The 17,272-nt window shown below is 36.9% G+C and overlaps 10 protein-coding genes across 10 annotated transcripts; 8 read left to right on the forward strand and 2 right to left on the reverse strand.

Moving 5' to 3' along the window:
- Window positions 1–804: 804 nt before the first annotated feature.
- BDF20DRAFT_938360 (uncharacterized protein) lies at window positions 805–1,996 on the forward strand (the record flags this gene model as incomplete). Its single annotated transcript, XM_053084773.1, has 6 exons — window positions 805–903; window positions 970–1,052; window positions 1,124–1,285; window positions 1,341–1,591; window positions 1,655–1,812; window positions 1,880–1,996. 6 exons carry the CDS (start codon window positions 805–807, stop codon window positions 1,994–1,996), a joined length of 870 nt encoding a protein of 289 aa, XP_052937585.1.
- Window positions 1,997–2,541: 545 nt separating this feature from the next.
- BDF20DRAFT_467526 (uncharacterized protein) lies at window positions 2,542–5,275 on the forward strand. The gene is made up of 4 exons (XM_053075521.1): window positions 2,542–2,725; window positions 2,822–3,112; window positions 3,228–4,877; window positions 4,939–5,275. The coding sequence occupies exons 2-4, from the start codon at window positions 2,872–2,874 to the stop codon at window positions 5,043–5,045; spliced, it is 1,998 nt and encodes a 665-aa protein (XP_052937586.1). The 5' UTR covers window positions 2,542–2,725; window positions 2,822–2,871; the 3' UTR covers window positions 5,046–5,275.
- Window positions 5,276–5,580: 305 nt separating this feature from the next.
- On the forward strand, window positions 5,581–7,234 carry BDF20DRAFT_912533 (serine/threonine-protein phosphatase PP-Z; the record flags this gene model as incomplete). Its single annotated transcript, XM_053083966.1, has 4 exons — window positions 5,581–6,189; window positions 6,283–6,529; window positions 6,605–6,954; window positions 7,028–7,234. 4 exons carry the CDS (start codon window positions 5,581–5,583, stop codon window positions 7,232–7,234), a joined length of 1,413 nt encoding a protein of 470 aa, XP_052937587.1.
- A 1,079-nt stretch (window positions 7,235–8,313) lies between these two features.
- Window positions 8,314–9,492, forward strand: BDF20DRAFT_834993 (t-SNARE; the record flags this gene model as incomplete). Its single annotated transcript, XM_053078796.1, has 4 exons — window positions 8,314–8,524; window positions 8,608–8,681; window positions 8,739–8,927; window positions 9,001–9,492. The coding sequence occupies 4 exons, from the start codon at window positions 8,314–8,316 to the stop codon at window positions 9,490–9,492; spliced, it is 966 nt and encodes a 321-aa protein (XP_052937588.1).
- Window positions 9,493–9,918: 426 nt separating this feature from the next.
- On the forward strand, window positions 9,919–11,888 carry BDF20DRAFT_866502 (uncharacterized protein). Its single transcript, XM_053080848.1, has 6 exons — window positions 9,919–9,942; window positions 9,999–10,323; window positions 10,426–10,791; window positions 10,868–11,115; window positions 11,189–11,277; window positions 11,349–11,888. The coding sequence occupies exons 2-6, from the start codon at window positions 10,067–10,069 to the stop codon at window positions 11,703–11,705; spliced, it is 1,317 nt and encodes a 438-aa protein (XP_052937589.1). The 5' UTR covers window positions 9,919–9,942; window positions 9,999–10,066; the 3' UTR covers window positions 11,706–11,888.
- Window positions 11,815–12,526, reverse strand: BDF20DRAFT_866506 (uncharacterized protein). Its single transcript, XM_053080849.1, has one exon. It carries the CDS (start codon window positions 12,424–12,426, stop codon window positions 11,911–11,913), a length of 516 nt encoding a protein of 171 aa, XP_052937590.1. The 5' UTR covers window positions 12,427–12,526; the 3' UTR covers window positions 11,815–11,910.
- Window positions 12,527–13,120: 594 nt separating this feature from the next.
- BDF20DRAFT_866508 (uncharacterized protein) lies at window positions 13,121–14,167 on the forward strand. Its single transcript, XM_053080850.1, has one exon. The coding sequence runs from the start codon at window positions 13,489–13,491 to the stop codon at window positions 13,723–13,725; it is 237 nt and encodes a 78-aa protein (XP_052937591.1). The 5' UTR covers window positions 13,121–13,488; the 3' UTR covers window positions 13,726–14,167.
- BDF20DRAFT_817564 (uncharacterized protein) lies at window positions 13,195–13,431 on the forward strand (the record flags this gene model as incomplete). The annotated part of the gene is made up of 1 exon (XM_053077271.1): window positions 13,195–13,431. One exon carries the CDS (start codon window positions 13,195–13,197, stop codon window positions 13,429–13,431), a length of 237 nt encoding a protein of 78 aa, XP_052937592.1.
- Window positions 14,168–15,039: 872 nt separating the features above from the next.
- On the forward strand, window positions 15,040–16,680 carry BDF20DRAFT_1000335 (uncharacterized protein; the record flags this gene model as incomplete). Its single annotated transcript, XM_053074591.1, has 3 exons — window positions 15,040–15,529; window positions 16,077–16,445; window positions 16,534–16,680. Exons 1-3 carry the CDS (start codon window positions 15,188–15,190, stop codon window positions 16,678–16,680), a joined length of 858 nt encoding a protein of 285 aa, XP_052937593.1. The 5' UTR covers window positions 15,040–15,187.
- Window positions 16,681–17,011: 331 nt separating this feature from the next.
- On the reverse strand, window positions 17,012–17,248 carry BDF20DRAFT_817344 (Bromodomain-containing protein; the record flags this gene model as incomplete). The annotated part of the gene is made up of 1 exon (XM_053077244.1): window positions 17,012–17,248. A coding segment is annotated over one exon (237 nt), but the record flags the coding sequence as incomplete, so codon positions are not given.
- Window positions 17,249–17,272: the final 24 nt, after the last annotated feature.

Below are 17,272 nucleotides of genomic sequence, written 5' to 3' on the forward strand. Positions count from 1 at the left end.
TCGAAGGTATTAGCAAGCTAAAATTCGCTGATAAAAACACCAAGCAACAAAAGAAAAGTGGTTCTGTTCGCTTAGTTCTAGTGAAAGATGATCAACTCACGCCAGTTCCACAAGCAAAACTATTGATGGATTATTGTAGAAGTTTCAGAACATATTTATTGAATCCAGCGATAAAAAGTAAATTTTTGTTTCTGTACGCTAAAGTAAGGAATTTGAAGAGAAAAGAGGCGGAAAGAATTAGAAGGCAGGAAGAAGAAGAAGAAGAAAGAAATGAAATGCTTCACAATGGAAAAATGATTGCCTATCTTGCCGCGAAGAAAGGTTCCTCCGAAATCCAAGACAATTTACGTGCCCGGTTACCTCAGAGAGCGAACAAGTCAAAGAGAAAAGGCGAGGAAATGGAAGTAGAGGAAGAGGAAAGAACTGAAGAAACCAAAAGAACAAAAGTAAAAACAGTATCACCAGCACCAGCAGAAGAAGCGAATGGTCTGATCAAACTCCAACTGTGTCAGGTTAGGTTATTCTTGACTAACATTTTTCAACATCTCTTATAGACTTTTCTTTCATTACAACAAGTTCTGAAGGAACATACGATTATAAAACCTCGGATGAAGATGATGGTCAATTTATCGCTTATGTCACAAGCTTTGATGAATTTAATCCTATTTCTGAGGAAGATCTCTCCCAATTGAAGTATATGACAAACGATCTGCCAATGGATGAAAGATTGTAAGAACAAATTACTAGTAACCGCGCCCTTATTATAAATTAATAGTTGATAGATACATGCTATTCTTTAGAAACATGTCAGGTATTACTTTTATAGACAACGTCAATAGCGGTTATCTTTTACCTGATGCATTAGACAATGACATTATCAATATGATAAACAAATTTATCCGTGTAAGTCGTACATTGCAACAATAATGGATAAGTAGGCTAAAATTGCTCAATTACGTTTATTAATAGGCTACTGAATACCGTACGAAGGATATGCTCCTTCTACCAACCAAAATCGAACATATTAATATTGTCTCTTTGCTCAATAGCAGGTAAAATATTCTCTCTGTACAATATTGGAATGTTGATCCATGACCCATTCTTACTTTTTATGACACTATAGCTTTTTCAACAACTGCAAAAATGACGATCTTTGCAGATACAGCTACCGATACCATGAATCTCCTGAAAATTTGAAGAATATGGAGAACGACTTTAAGATCAAATTCGTGGTTCCATTTGTTAATGCTGCTTTTGATGTCAATGATAAGTTGGTTGTTTACTGGTAAATTATCATATCACTAGCAATTTTTCTTACTATTTAACGAATATAAATCTAGGGATACCCCCTTGGATCTGTATAAGAACTCTAACATGAAAATACAGAAAAGGCAGACTCCGGATGCAAAATTCAAGACAATCGATGGTATAGAAATTGGAGTCGTAGAGATAAAGCCATTCAACACACCAACCGAAAAGATTGAAGAAGACCGAGTCCGACTTGCTGAGATTAGCAAAAAAATGCTTCATAGAAGAGTTCTGGCTGCAAAGAGTGAAAGAGAACTGATAACCTTTGCAGTTATGATTGCAGGTAAAACGCTGACTATTTCTTAGTATAAGTCAGGTTACCTTTTATTGACACCTTTGAAAATAGGCAATGAGATTGAGTACTTCGTCCATAAGTATAAGCTTCAAGAATCAACCTCATCAAGCCTGTATACCTTTCAGCTTTTGAAAAAGTCTGTTCTCCCCACTTTCCCAAATACGTATAGTCATATGCTACTGTCATTGGAATTTTTAAGCCACTACAAGGTAGTAGAGAGAAAAGACGTTTCATTCAAGAAGAAAATACAATAACTAAGTTGTGTGATTTATCTAGAAAATGATGGTTGATAGTATTGCTTTAGCTTCTGATGTTAAAAAGCCGTACCTTTATGCAGATAGCCACAAAGACTTTATGCCAACTGTAACATTATTAAAGCTTAATGGGGACTAAATTATCCCTGTCATTCAAATTTAAGCGCTTTATGAAAAAAAAGGCACCACTTTTAGTCCTTGTCTGCAGCGATCCCATTAGGATTCCACTCCGTGCTTTCCCTTGCGACAACGATCCACTTGAAAATTAAGCGAAAACATAGGGTGCATTATTTATCCAAAATGTCTTTATGTCCATCATTTAGAAAGTGCCTTCATCATTATGTTGAATCTTTTATCAGGATGACAGGCAGAAAATATGCGACCACAATCTTCCTGCCAATTTTAGTTGTTCCGACAATTGGTTTTTTTTACAATTTTTGTGTGTTGTAGAATTTTGCCCTTTATTCCATTCTTTTTTTGTTCATTTACGAAACTGATCTACTTCAATGAATGTCGGTTCGGAAGTAGATGTGAACTCTACAGAATATGATATAAATTTGAAATGTATATTGTCTAGCCCTCTAAATGATGATGGTAGTATCCATGTTGACAATAACTTAAACAACATAAAGCATATCGAAACGGCCCAGGATACAGTAGCAGAAGAGCATTTTAAGGATACAGCAACAACTTCAACAATAGTTACTGCAGGTAGCAATTCAAGAAACACAGTAGTCAGCCTACATCCACTGTCACTTGCTGCTGAGGCTGATGTTGAAGATAGCTTGTCAACAATAACGCAAAATACTTTGATGAGTAATAATAAAAGCTTAGAGTCATTTCATAGTACAAGCACTGATATTATATGGTACGATTTCACCGCTATTATCCAATATAAAACAAGATAGATCGGCAAACTGATGATTAACAAATTTCTTCTCTGTCAAAATAAGGGTTCCAGCAGATAAGCATCCAGAAATTGCACCAGATGAATTTGCCAACTTCATACAAACGATGGGAGTCAATGCTACAAGACGTAGGTCTTCAAGTATACATAGAAAGAAATCTATCCTATCCCATTCCGTGAGCTCTACATCAACTTTTAAGGATGGCGAATCAACAATGGATGATGACGTTGATGAAAAGCAAGAAGAAGCGGGTGGCGAAGATATATCACTCAGTCGAACCTTATCAGAAAAGAAAAGACTATTTTTACAAAAAGTATTGAAGGACGATCAACATACAGACATGACAGGTAATAATAATTACTAACAAAATAGTAACTTGTTTGAAAATATAATTGATAATTCTTATGTTTCATGTTAATTTATTGATTTGCTATTTTTATCAACAAACAAAAAAACTAACAGATAGCAGCAATAGTAAAAATACAGATGCATTTGATCGCGATTCAACTTCAATTGATGATTCCCGTATTAATACTTCTCGGGCCGACAGATCTTTACTGCGTCGATCTGCTTTTTCTGCTCGGGGCAGAAGTCGCAGATCAGTCACCAATAATAGTAATAGAGCTGTCGACGGAATAGCGGGGGAGATGGATGGCATTTCATCCACTAAATTCCACCGACGTTCTTTATCACAAAGAGAAGCAGCAACAGCAGCAGCAGTTATAGATTTCTCATTGGATCCTGATAGCAGTAGTAATGCTTTCACCCCCTCCCTCACCAATTTTACTAGAAGCAACAGTACTGCAAGCAGTAGAAGTAGCAGCACCACAAGCACTTCTGCAGTTATGTGGGATAAAGTCAATGGCATAAGTCTGATGGATCAATCTACCAGAAAGGCAGACTATATTGATATGGGAAATGAGTTGGAGAACCCCACTTTGCCGATGCTTTCACGTGTGCAAGAAGCGGAGTCACAAGTTTTGTCATCGTCGTCATCGCAGCTGATAGCTGAAGAACAGTTAGACAATATCAGTATAAAGTTAGACAAAAAAGAAGACGTATTGCCATCAGCAGTATTGATAACAAAGGAGAAGCTAGAAGATGAGCTCATAGTAAAAGAACCAGAGAAACCTGTAATACCTGACGACGTCATTACTGAGGAAAAAAAAGAGGGGAAGCAACCAAAAATGGATGAGGAAAAGGACGAAACGATTATCACAGCTATGACAACGACAGAAATGGGCGCGACGCTAACGAAAAGCGATGCTGAACAAAAGTTAAAGCGGCCTACAATTATCCGCTCTGAATCGGATATTGTTAGTGCCGCCAAGACTATTCCTGCAACTACAACATCCAAACCGGCTAAACGAAACTCATGGTTTTCGGGTCTATTTACAAACAATACGAATGACAAGAAGACGAGCCTTGCTACTAAAAAAGAGAAAGAAAAAGCTAAAAAGGCAGCTCCTACAACAACAGCCGTTACTACCACTAACAACAACACTGCTGCTTCGGCCTTTTCAGGATTCGCATCTATATTTACGCGATCTTTGTCTAAATCCTCGGGTTCAACTCCAACAATTACTCCTGCGAACATTACCTCTAAATCAAAGTCCAAGCAAAAATCTGCGAATGAATATCAAAAGAAGAAGAATGCTTCTGTCGACAGCAGCAGGAATAAAGCAAACGATAAAACCAGCAAATCCAAATATCCTACTCCTCCTACTCATGCAGTTACCGTTTCTACCACCTTACTATTTAACTCTAATAGATTACCACTTCACGTTGAACGTGCAATTTATCGACTTTCACATATGAAGTTAGCAGATATCCGCAGGCCTTTACGTCAACAAGTGTTGATATCCAATTTGATGTTTTGGTATCTATCTATTCAGCAAAGTGCTTTTCGTAATCAAACAACTTCTTTGATACCAGAGCATCAACAACAACAATCTTCATCATATAACAATATACCCTCCTCATTACCAAAACAACAACAATCGACAGCAAAGAAACCTCCTAGTAAAATGTCAAAGTTTATAAGCTCAGCGAAAAAACGTAGAAATGAAATGGCACAGTTTGTTCAAAACTATCCGGTTGTAAGCGTAGAAAGTAAAAGCAGCACTGTTTCTACTGCCCCTACAAACAAGAAGATTACTAATGTTCAATTCAGTCTACCAACGTTACCTCCTCATTATTATCGAGCGAACAGTACTCACTCTATCAAACAAGACGAATTCGAAAATAGAGAAGCTGATGAGGAAGATGATATACCTTTAAGCCAGTATAGGACATAGTCACTCGAGAATATATTCAAGCCACTATACATATATCTACTTTACCACTACCTTTTTCTTTTCATTTTAGTATCCTATTTATTAGCCTCACTCAGTTCTACATTAATTAATTTATAATGACACACTTTCAAAAGCGAACTCATGCTCTCTTCTCCTGACGTATTTAACTGTCATCGGTACTATAATTTTCATACTACTTCTACTTTGTGCAAGGTGAGAAGCTTCTTAGCCTTCGTTCACGGAATTTGAATAATAAAGTTTCAGTAACCAAGCGATAGAGATGATCCTTCAAAATAAGCTACACACCTCGTTGTGCCTTTTTGACTCCCTCTCTCTTCTTTCTCTTTACCTCAAAATTACATCAAAGATCATAATAGATAGAGCATCCTCTCATAATAATTCCATAAAGCCAACAAAGCCAGTCATTTTAACATCAAGTTGCTATGGGGAATAATGTCTCAACCAAGAAAAGCAGTAATTATAAAAAGAATGGCAAAAGAGGCAAAAAAAGTAGAAGCATGCCTTTACCGCCTCGTATAGAAGTAGAAAACGAGCATTCTACAAACACTGCTCATTCCGTCAATTCCATATTGATCACTTCAAAAAACCACAGTAGTCATCAAAACAATATGTATCATAATAAGCCAATAGCGGAGTCGTTAGCACAATTAAATCCAGAATACCCAATGCCGAATAGCAAGAATAACCATAATGATAAAGAAGATGAGTTTTTGAATACCAATCAAGATACCTTAACAAATCGCTCACTGACACCAGCACCCCTCTCCGTCGCAGCCGCCACAAGCGACGATCCTTATCACGGCAAAGTTGAAAACCCGCAACAACACAAACTTTTAGCTACATCCGATTTTTGGCCTTCTCCTCAGCAAAATTCGTTTCAAGGACACGCTGTCGAAGATCATAACCAGCTAACCGTGGGTTCTTTAAATCAATTAACTGTCAGTTCTATGTCTTCCGTTTATTCCACTACAACGAATATTGATGAATATATATATCGTTTGTTAGATGCCGGATATGCATCCAAGGTATCAAAGCATCTCTGTTTGAAATCTTCCGAAGTAGTTGCTATCTGTCGAGCTGCTATGGATATCTTTTTGAGTCAACCTGTAACGTATTTGCTTTCCTGTCCGTACATAGTTTATACATTCTCTTGTATTTGACTATGATGCATTGCAACTCAACTAATTATCATCCTATAGACTTTATTAGAGTTATCTCCATCTGTCAAAATTGTAGGTGATACTCACGGGCAATATACTGATTTGATCCGTTTATTCGAGATGGGGGGCTTTCCACCTACTTCCAATTATTTATTCCTGGGTGACTATGTGGATCGTGGAAAGCAAAGTTTAGAGACCATCCTATTACTCTTCTGTTACAAAATCAAATATCCCGAGAATTTTTTTTTATTGAGAGGAAACCATGAATGTGCCAATGTAACCAAAGGTAAGACAAGCGATTCAAGAAAAAGAAAATTTTCTTCCTTTATACCGATACCCTATGAAACTCGACGTAATATAGTGTATGGCTTTTATGATGAATGTAAAAGGCGTTTGAATGCCAAGATGTGGCGCACATTTGTAGATGTATTCAACGCTTTACCCATCGCTGCTCTTGTTGCTGGCAAAATATTTTGTGTACATGGTGGATTATCGCCTTCTTTGCATCATATGAACGATATTCGACATATACAGCGACCTACCGATGTACCAGATTACGGTTTACTCAATGACCTATTATGGTCAGATCCTGCGGATATTAATGGAGAATGGGAGGATAATGAACGAGGTGTATCCTATGTTTTTGGCAGAAAAGTGATCAATGAATTTTTAGCCAAGTTTGATTTGGATCTTGTATGTCGAGCACACATGGTAGAGTATTATTTGATATATTATTTTATTACAAGATGAATACTAATGGTTTTTTTTTTCTTTTCATCATCAGGTTGTAGAAGACGGTTATGAATTTTTTGATAATAGATCGCTTGTTACTGTATTTTCAGCACCTAATTACTGTGGAGAATTTGACAATTTTGGTGCTATTATGAGCGTAAACGAAGAGTTACTATGCAGCTTTGAGTTACTTACACCTGCGGACCATCCGCTAGCCAAAGAGAGGCTCAGACAGAGCAAAGCGAATAGCAAAAAATAGCCAATGAATAACAATAAATTCACTGTTTACAGCCACTGTAGTCGTCTTTTGGAACCAAACGGTTTACTAACCAATGATATTCATGCCCTGAAAACAAAAAATTCTGTCAAATGCGAGGGCCTGGCACATTCTGTTTTCAACAGGAAGCTATGCATGTGATTGATAATGTTAACGTTCAAGCAACAAAGTGGGTTATATCCCTCTTTTTTCTTTTTCTATCTCAGTCTTTTGCCTATTGTTAGAACTCATCAGTGGCTATTTGCGAAAAGATGCGCAGAAGAATTTATTCGAATTTTCCTCCATGCACATAGTAGCTTCCAATAATTTGTTGAATGAGGAGCAAAACTCGTGAAACAGACATTCCTTACAGCGAACAATTAGAGAGTATAAGTTTAATTTTGTATAGCACCAAAACCATTAACTGCATGGACTGTTGGATTCTATAAGGAAGTGTACACGTTTCGCTTTAAGAATAAAGAACTAAATAAAGAATTTAAAGTCTTGTTTTTCCTACCATTTTTTTTTATTTAAAAAAGATCATTTAGACCACTTATAAAAGTGTCTGACGGCATAAGTAATTTGTTTGAGTGTATTTGTGCTTGAAGTTGTTATCTTACACTTCTTGTACTATGTTTCAACCTTCGCATTATTGTGCCTGGCCTTATTAGACCCAATTATTGCTATGGCATGGACTCAATTTTTTTAGTAAGTTGATTTACATTTATGGTTAATTCATCCCCTTACTTGCGGTGATAGCATGAGAAGAAAAAAATAATCCCAAAGCCTTTACCACCGTGCAACTGCTTCATTGCTAATGACCAAAGGCATTAAACGATAAAGAACGTCGTCATCATACCCATGTTAAGGCGGCCAGTATAGGCCTATTCTAGTCACTCTTTGATTGATGATTGATACATTATGGACTTTTCACCTTTTAAACTCGGTTGTGCTACCCTTTTTTTGAGCCGGATTATGCATGAGGTTCTTCCTTCCAATTGAAACTCCAGTTTCGTGGTTCATTCTTGCTGGTCTTTTTGATTTTCGTTCGAAAAAGTCTAATGAGTTAACTACAGCTAGAGATGAGAGACAGAACATCAGAATTTATTGCACTTGTCGAACGTATCAAAAAGAGGAATGCTCTTAAGAGAAGCAATAATAATAGTCCAACCATAGAGAAGAGCCAGAGGCAAGCAAATAATGCCTCTCGTTCATCTGAATTTTCTCGGATGGCATCTCAACTAAGTCGACAGATCGCAACTACGTCTGAAAAACTGGAGCAACTCACTTATTGTAAACACTGATCTGACCACGTAACCATTGACTTGAACATGTCGATTATTAATTTTTCTTGTTTGTTTTGGTATGACATATAGTAACAAAATTGCATCATGGACTGAATGATACAACCACTACTGAAATTACTGCAAGTATTGAGATTAGCTACAAAGTGTAGACATATAAAACGCTGTTAAGACCTATTGACATTCTTTTTTCAAATCATCAGACTTTACAGCAAGAAATAAAACAAGATATTACGAAACTGAACCAGCATTTGAATATACTCGAGTCAGTAAAAAATGGAACAAGACCGAACTCGAAACAAGCAGGCGAGCATTCCAACAATGTCATTTTATCATTACAGAATCAATTAGCCAAAACTTCATTAGGGTTTAAAGATGTATTAGAATCAGAAGTAAGATCGCCACTCAAATAGACCCTCCATTCCAGGCTTGAACTTGTTAAATTGATTTCCGTGACAAACATAGGTTGAGACAAGACAGCAGTCATCATCACCACCACAACAACAACCGCGCCGACGTATGAATGTTACCAGTGTGGCACCGCCCTACACTCCTTCACCGCAGTTGTCTGTGTCGGGCTCCACTCTCTTGGACGACTCCCCACAATCGTTAGGTATACCCATGATCGCTCCCCAACAACAACTTCTTTTAGAACAAGAACAACAACATCAGTTACAAGAGCGACATATAAATATAAGATCCAATGCTATCGAATCGATTGAAAGCACGATTGCTGAATTGGGGGGCATCTTTCAACAATTAGCAAGGATGGTAGCTGAGCAGAGAGAAACAATTCAACGTATAGATCAGAATACGGACGACATCGAAATGAACGTGATGGGAGCACAAACGGAATTAATGAAATATTATAGAAACATTAGTACGAATAGATCCTTGTTTTTAAAGATTTTTGCTACCATTATTTTTTTCTTTATACTATTCACCTATATCATGTAGAGATCCATTTACAATATAAAACAAGTGGGTCCAAGAGATACAATAGAAAAGATGTATGGCAGTTGTGCTTTATTTAATGACAACTTTCATTGAGATCATTACCGCGTATTGTACCTTTTCACTCGCGGCGTCTATAGGTATTTCTATTCATTTGCCTTGCAAGATACTATTTATTCAGAGTTTTATTCTACGTTTTGAAGTACTGATGAGTCCATAGTCTATTGTTATTTTGCTTGCCTATGATCCTCCGTTTGTCATTTAGTTTAATTTACTTTGTTTCTATTTTTGTTTCTACATTCATGAATTGACAACGATAAGCTTTTTGCAATCCGACTACAAGATATTGCTTGCTATTAGCTTCTTTTATATGATACACTTCGATGGACAATATATACCTGCCAAGTGATCGGATCGAATCAAATCAATTAGGTCCCATTGCTTCCTATTAGGGTAAGAATTATACTTTTGTTGGAGTTCTACAGTCCGCCGTATTAAAAAGGAGACAGATTCGCGCGCAACCTCAAAAATGCAATAGATCTTCATTTGTTCGATTCCAACATTTTATAAACATAGTATGCACAGTCAACAACATCCTCCACCGCTTATCTATAATCCTGCTGCCGGTGTCGGTGGTGCCACCATACCACACCTCCCACCAGGTTGGGTAGAATATCGTGCACCTACAGGTCAACCCTACTGGTACAACACGATGACACGGCAAAGTTCATGGATTTTCCCTTCTGCATTCGTTGCTAACCAACCACTGCCACGATCCTCACCCATGACGTCTCAACAACCTGTAGTGGAAAAGAAAAAAAAACACCAAATAAAGTAAAATGAAAAGCAAATGCTCTCGATGCCTTGATTGCGTGCAATGAACAGAAAAACAAAAACTAATGTTCCTCCACCCTGCCTTCTTTCCGATTTGCATAGAAAAAAGATTCCAAACACACACTGGCTGTTTGTGATTACACCAGAAGGCTACGAATTTTATTATGATCGTGAAAACAAAACATCTGTTTGGGAAATGCCAGAAGAGTTGGAAGAGGGTATGGCATTATTAAAGAAACTAGAAGAAGAGGAAAAGGAAAAGCAAAGGAAAGAAGAAGAAGAGGGTCGAAAACGACAGTTGGAAGCGGAAGGAGCTTTAGAGCAACTGGAGGAAGCCAAAAGAATAAAGTTAGAAACGGGAGAAGAAGGACAAGGGCAAGGCAGAGAAGCGGAAGGAGAGCAGCGACAAGATCAGGCTCAAGTACAAGCACAAGAGAAGGAGGCGGAAGAGCCTCAGGAAGCGACAGAGTACAGTATAGAGAACTCGTGCTAAAAGCATAAGTGAAAAAGATAGTTTGACTGACCATTTTATGATGTCATGTAGAATGACAGAAGAGGATATTATGTGGCAATTGCAACAGATGGAGCAGGACGAGGCTGAAGAAGAAGCAGTGGAGGTGGAAGAAAAAGAGCAAAAGACACAACCAGCATCATCCACTACTAAAGACAGTCCACTTTCAGAAGAAGAATGTATCAGAAGATTCAATGAATTACTGAAAGAAAGAAATATATCACCGTTTGCTGTGTACTCTGCAGAATATCCTAAACTCATGTCTGATCCGAGATTTTCTTGTAAGTTCATCCCAAACGTATGATGTATCAACAGATGAAAAACATAATTGACAATGAACTATGATATGCATAGTGATACCCTCTCATAAACAGAAAGCGCTATTTAATAAATACTGTAATGCATTAGGCGAAAAGATCAAACAAGAAAAGGCGCATAAAAAGGTAAGATAGACTTCTCCTCAATGCACAATGAACAGGCATTTTACCCAAAACGTTACATCTGTACTTTTTAGAAACCTCAAGAAGAATTTAAAGAACTACTAGAGCAAAAAGTAACCAAGAAAATGTATTGGGAAGACTTTCGTCGTAAATACAAAAATGACCCTAGGTTTCAATTGAGCCATTCAAGCATGACAACCAAGGAAAAAGAGGCATTATTCAAGGATCATGTGAAGCATCATTTGAACAGCAAGAAAAAACGATCGCCCAAAGATGAATATTTCGAGCTTTTACGTGATACAAAAGAAATCCGTCACGGGGTGCGTTGGAGAGACGCTAAAAAGATTTTGGAAAAAGATGATCGTTTTTGGTTGGTTGAATCAAAAGAAGAAAGAGAGGATTTATTCAGAGATTATTTAGAAGAATTGTAAAAAAAAAGAAAAAAAGAAATGAAAATCTTTTTTCGTGAGATCTTTCGAATATCGAATATACAAAATAGTTGAATAATAATAAATAAGGAATATGAAGCAAAAAAAAATAAAAATAAAAAAAAATAAGGGCAAACAGTTGAAGAGGGGGTTGCGGGGGTTGGTTTTTTTTTTATATCTTATGTACAGGGCAAACTTATATTTTTAATTACACGTTATAATGGTAATGGTATATTTTGGGTGGTTCAGTTGCGAATCTAACAGAATGCTGTTGTTGTAGTGGTTGTGGTTGTAAATGGTTATGAGACGTCGTCGTCGTCTTAGTTGTAGTTGTAGTTGTAGTTGTAGCTGTAGCTGTAGTCACCGTCTGATGTGTTGACGTGGTTAATATAGATGGTAAAGAGACATTGTTTTCATATAAAGTGTAATGAGGCGGTGGGTTAGTAGAATTGTAATAAGTATTGTAGGCTGTAAGAGAGGTATCATGAAAAGAAGTCGTGGATAAAGTGGGCGTAGGCGGTGGAGGGGGTAACAATGGATTATAGGCCCTTCTAGAACCTGTAAATTTCGATTTAAGCATTTGCTCTTCCGGCTGATTTTCTTCTTTTTGTCGTTCTTTTATAATAGCTTGTATTAATGCAAAACTATCACTTCGACGATGGTGTTTCTTGAACGTTGTCGTTGAAGGAGACGGAGGAGGAGAAGGTAAAGAAGCCATCATCATCTATGTGCGCCTTTGTGAGCTGTAGATATACTATGCCAGCGATTGTAGATACTTGTAGCGACAGTGATCAATGTGTATAGTCTCAAGAAAGAAGGGAAAGAGAAAGAGCCGAAAATATTTTCAGAGGGGGGTGGATGTAATGAAAAGAAAGAGAAAAAAAAAAAAAAAAAAAAAAAAAAAAAAAGCTAAACCAATCATTTCATGTCGATCCTTCATGTCGATCACTTTTTTTTCCATTTTTCTCGGTTTACAGCCATTTTTCCTGTTTTGCCTTTTTGCCCACCCCTCCCCCTCCCTTTATCTGTCTGCCTTTTTCAAAGGCAAAATTCACTCATATTTTGTGAATTAGCAGTCCATTATTGATAGTTAGTCAATCCATTCTTCTTAGAAGAATATTGATATTTAATACATAATAATCTAATAAAGATGTCTATAAAAATATTGCGGACTTCTCTTGGATTTCGGACAACCCTACCTAACACAGTTTATGTACGTAAGATGTAAGAAGGTTTATATACTGTACAGGTGTGCGGTGGTAATTTTATACAATTAATGCGAAATACATTAGTAGCCGAGTTACGAGTTTTGCGGCTTCTGATCACAGCCAATCAAAATCAATGTCACTGGTCAATTAAGAATGGTGGCATTGGCCAACCAAAAGCAATGCCATATTTTTAAAAATGTAGTCACTTTACGCTTGCTTCGAATCAGGTACTGAGTGTATTTTTTCTTTTCGTTTTTTTCTTTTTCAATACTTTACGATTCAACATGAGTACGGTATTTCTATATGAAGATGGACATGGGAATGTTATTGATGAGAACGGTGGTCCTGAGCCTATGGACTACATCGTTGATCAGAATGAACTTATCGTTGAGACTATTGCTACTCACACAGAGTACTTGGGAAATGCAGCCCCCATTGAATCTTCTCTGACTTATCCAATATTGGAAAAGCCAAAAAATGAGGATGTTCATATGAAGGAGGTAAAACCAAAACGAGAATAGGTGCGTTATACAGTTCAGGATAAAGCTAGGTTTTCCGATCTGAAGATTGAAAAGTGTATGACTGCAGCAGCTGCAGCAAAGCAGTTGGGCATTCACCCTCGAACAGCTTATAGATGGGTGAGCCAATACAATGCGTGCCCTGACGGTATTTTTGATAGCTGTAAAAAAGTAGGTCTTAAGTATATCTTGACTGAAGAACATAAAACGACTGTTATTAACTTCATTGAAGCTAATCCCTCTGTTACTGTTGTTGAAATGACCGAGCATTTATTGAAGCAATTTCATGACACGTAAATGTAACCTTTCGCTGAAAAAAGCAGATTTTCATTCTATTGAGAGAAACAGTCCAGCGAAGATTGAGGAACGGTACAATTGGGTTTGCAAATGGGAAAATACAGACGTGAACTTTCTGACGAATTGCGTATTTCTTGATGAGTCTGCTTCTGATATAAATATGAAACGCTCAAGAGCTTGGTCCAATAAAGGTACTCGCGCTACTGTAACCAGACCTACTACAAGAGCAACTGCAACATCTATACTAGGTGCTATTTCTGCCTCACGTTTGATTACCGTCGGCGTAAAAAAACCTAGACCTGCAAAGAAGAGAAAACCTGATGGATACATAAGCTTACGGACTGTTACTGGTCACTATATCAGTTTCTTAAAAACGACACTCGATAAAATGGACAAACACCCACATATGAAAGGCTATTATATTGTTATGGATAATGCACCTATTTATACACACGAAAATATAAAGAAATATATTGAGTATCGAGGATATAAATGTGTGTATCTTCCTACTTACTCTCCTGAACTTAACCCAATTGAACAATTCTGGGCAGTGGCAAAGAGTAAGGTCAAGCGTCATAGGTTTTTACAGGAAGACACTTTGTCCAAGAGAATTACAGAAGCCTGCAACAGTGTGAAGCAAAGTCATTTCAAAGGATTCGTCTCGCATTCTTATCAGTGTTGGGACAAAAGTCGAAACAGACAATCTATGTAGTGACCCAAACAAATGTGCGATTAAAGGAAAACGGTGAGTGGCAAGACCAAAAAAAAAAAATCATGATGGTATTTTTCACTTTACAAACGATGTGATACCAAATGAAGTGAAAAAGAAGCGCTTACCTGGTATCAAACCGCTGTTTTTTTTCAGAAAGTATCCAATCACATTTCGCATTCAAACGATGTGATACCTGTCGTATTTGAGGGTAGATGATATAATTCACTCTATGAAGGATAAAGATGAATTATACAATATTGCAAACCAGAAATAATTAGAAACTACATAAACTCTAATATATGAGTACCGTGTGTGGTATTTCCATACCTCCTATAATATATAAAGACGAATTAGACGCACTTTCAAGCATTTGACTCGTTATTATGATCATAGAATCATAATAACACCTGTACACGCCATCTTGTATTTCTAAATATACGCATATACATATGCTGCATTTCTTACTGGTTGAATATATCAGGAACGAGTATTTAACTCCATTTTTTTTGTTTCTCTTCTTCTTTCTTTTGTTGTCAATACAAACATCCAATTCGCTATGAACGCTTCCCTCTCTGATTTCCAGTGTATAATAAATGGACTAAAGGAGACTCATTCCACCTTACAGTTTATAACAAATTATAAGTCGCGTTCACTAAACATAAAACAACTACAAATATCACATACTGCACCTGTTTGATATCTAGTAACGAGCAAGTTTCACTTCTGTTGGTATCAGTATCATTATTAAAAATGGCTGAGTTGCCATGCCAGCTGTTTTCTTTGCACCTTCCGCATAAACATCGACCTGGCACAGATCTTATGTCAAAGCACGTTTTATTGGATTCCACCGTCATCAACATGGTTGTTGAGACTGTAGTCAATCCCAGTGCAAAGGACCAATATTCGCCTTGGCCTACCGAATGGCCGAACGGTAGTATCTCTGACGTTTTATATTTGCCCAACACATTCGATGATGGCAACCTCCCTCCTGTTTTAATTGAAATACAACACACAGTTGACAACGACTTTCTTTTGAGAGTCATGACTTACGCCATTTCAGTTTATCGACAACACAACAAGAAAAAACCGATTGTGATTATATTTACTATATCTTCATTGAAATACTAGGTCTCGAAAAAAACAATTTGCAACAAAAAACATCGTTTTATATTGCAATACACTTGTCAACCTTGGGCTCATGCCTGCTATATCATCGATAAAAATTCATTGCAATCAAGTTTGGAAGAACCTTTACATCCTTTTGTCGCATTATCTATATTTATTGTCACGTTCTGACCTCTAATTCATATAACAATCTGAGAAACAATCCAGATTTACTGCCTTTACCAGTTATAGTGTACTGGAACAAATAAGATTTCATCAGGCACACTTCAACCTTACTGGTAATCTAGATATATCTCAGTGGCGTTGTACAATTCATTAACAGGAACAATATTACTCGGTTGCCACTACTACTTTCTTAATTCCACTATAAGCTCAGTTTAACCTCGCATTCATATAAAAGACCATTCAATTTCTAAACCAAAATAAAATCATCCAAGAACTATTGTTCGGTCTCGCTGACTCCGCTCAGTCTCTACATTTAAAACTTATTAAATTATAACTCCTGATATCTTAGAATATCACATTTATGATTGGTCAGCATCCTTCGCTTTTGGCCAATCCTTACCGTGCCAACCCCATCATCCAGCAACTATATTCCATTGCTACACGTGTTTTTAAAGAACAAATAAGAGAACATAAGCCTGTTGAAGATCTGATATCACTTTGCCTGGAAACGGAGAGTATGATTGCACAAACAATAGCAACATTACATGAAGAAATACCAGACACAACATTGTGGAAACGTACGAAAAAAGTTCTCATCGATGGCAAGTTAATCCCAGAAACATATAAACGAAAATATCAAACAACAATGGAATCCTCATCTTTGGAAGAACGCTATGAAGTCAAATTATTACAGATGGAAGAAAAAGCAAAATGCATAGTTTTTTTTTTTTTTTTTTTTTTTTTTTGAGGAACAAAAATAAAATCATGTCACTGTTTATCATTTCACTTTATATACTGATCACAAGGCTCTCACTTACTTGCATACACAGCCTATTGCGAATAGTATGATGATCAATTGGCTCGACACTCTACTGGATTATGACTTTACAGTGATCCATCGACCCGGTATCCAAAATATACTACCAGACAGATTATCGCGTCTATGTTCATGAGCTTTCCATCTTTATTTAGTATTAAAGAAAAGAATGAAAGACTTTTTGATTAGTTCATAAGCTATCATTGAATGAAGAAGAGGTTCATAAGGATCGTCATTTTTTTCTCTGATAACGGTGCAATGTTGCTTGTTTTGTTGCTTAATAATATTTGTTGTCATTGTTTGACTGATCTTCTGCTGAATGAAGGTCAAATTGATGAACTGCGGTAGGTGGCTGATTTATTGGTAATACACCGCCTGGACACAACTCTTCTAACTTTGCATCAAAGATTTTCTTGTAGGACAGAAAAGGTTAGCTTATCATCATGAGCAATACTTCTGCCGTTAGACTATATTACCTGCATCTCATTGGCATCTTCATAAACAAATGAACCTTCTTCATTAAATGTTCTTGCATTTTCAAACATCAAATGGAAATCCTCTCTAAATTGTGCTATTGTTCTATAATAAGTAGAATGGATGCGCTTCTTGATCATGTGCATGGAAATCGGGTTTTTGATCATGGTGTAATACAAAGGATAATCTCGTTTGCTAACAAGGTCCATAAATAATTCGCTTCTACTACGATAAGTTCTACAGAGAAATAGATC

This window comes from Mycotypha africana, assembly GCF_025528875.1.
Source record: "Mycotypha africana strain NRRL 2978 chromosome Unknown BDF20scaffold_4, whole genome shotgun sequence".
Lineage (NCBI taxonomy): Eukaryota > Fungi > Mucoromycota > Mucoromycetes > Mucorales > Mycotyphaceae > Mycotypha > Mycotypha africana.

What these genes read in the sequence shown, in the direction of transcription:
- BDF20DRAFT_467526 (XM_053075521.1), top strand. Translation starts at nt 2,872, where the DNA reads ATGGGAGTCAATGCTACAAGACGTAGGTCTTCAAGTATACATAGAAAG. An exon ending in TCAACATACAGACATGACAG is followed by an intron (nt 3,113 to 3,227) that starts GTAATAATAATT and finishes AAAAACTAACAG; the next exon opens with ATAGCAGCAATAGTAAAAAT. An exon ending in TCCGGTTGTAAGCGTAGAAA is followed by an intron (nt 4,878 to 4,938) that starts GTAAAAGCAGCA and finishes TGTTCAATTCAG; the next exon opens with TCTACCAACGTTACCTCCTC.
- BDF20DRAFT_866502 (XM_053080848.1), top strand. Translation starts at nt 10,067, where the DNA reads ATGCACAGTCAACAACATCCTCCACCGCTTATCTATAATCCTGCTGCC. An exon ending in GTCTGATCCGAGATTTTCTT is followed by an intron (nt 11,116 to 11,188) that starts GTAAGTTCATCC and finishes TGATATGCATAG; the next exon opens with TGATACCCTCTCATAAACAG. An exon ending in AAGAAAAGGCGCATAAAAAG is followed by an intron (nt 11,278 to 11,348) that starts GTAAGATAGACT and finishes TGTACTTTTTAG; the next exon opens with AAACCTCAAGAAGAATTTAA.
- BDF20DRAFT_866506 (XM_053080849.1), bottom strand. Translation starts at nt 12,426, where the DNA reads ATGATGATGGCTTCTTTACCTTCTCCTCCTCCGTCTCCTTCAACGACA.
- BDF20DRAFT_866508 (XM_053080850.1), top strand. Translation starts at nt 13,489, where the DNA reads ATGACTGCAGCAGCTGCAGCAAAGCAGTTGGGCATTCACCCTCGAACA.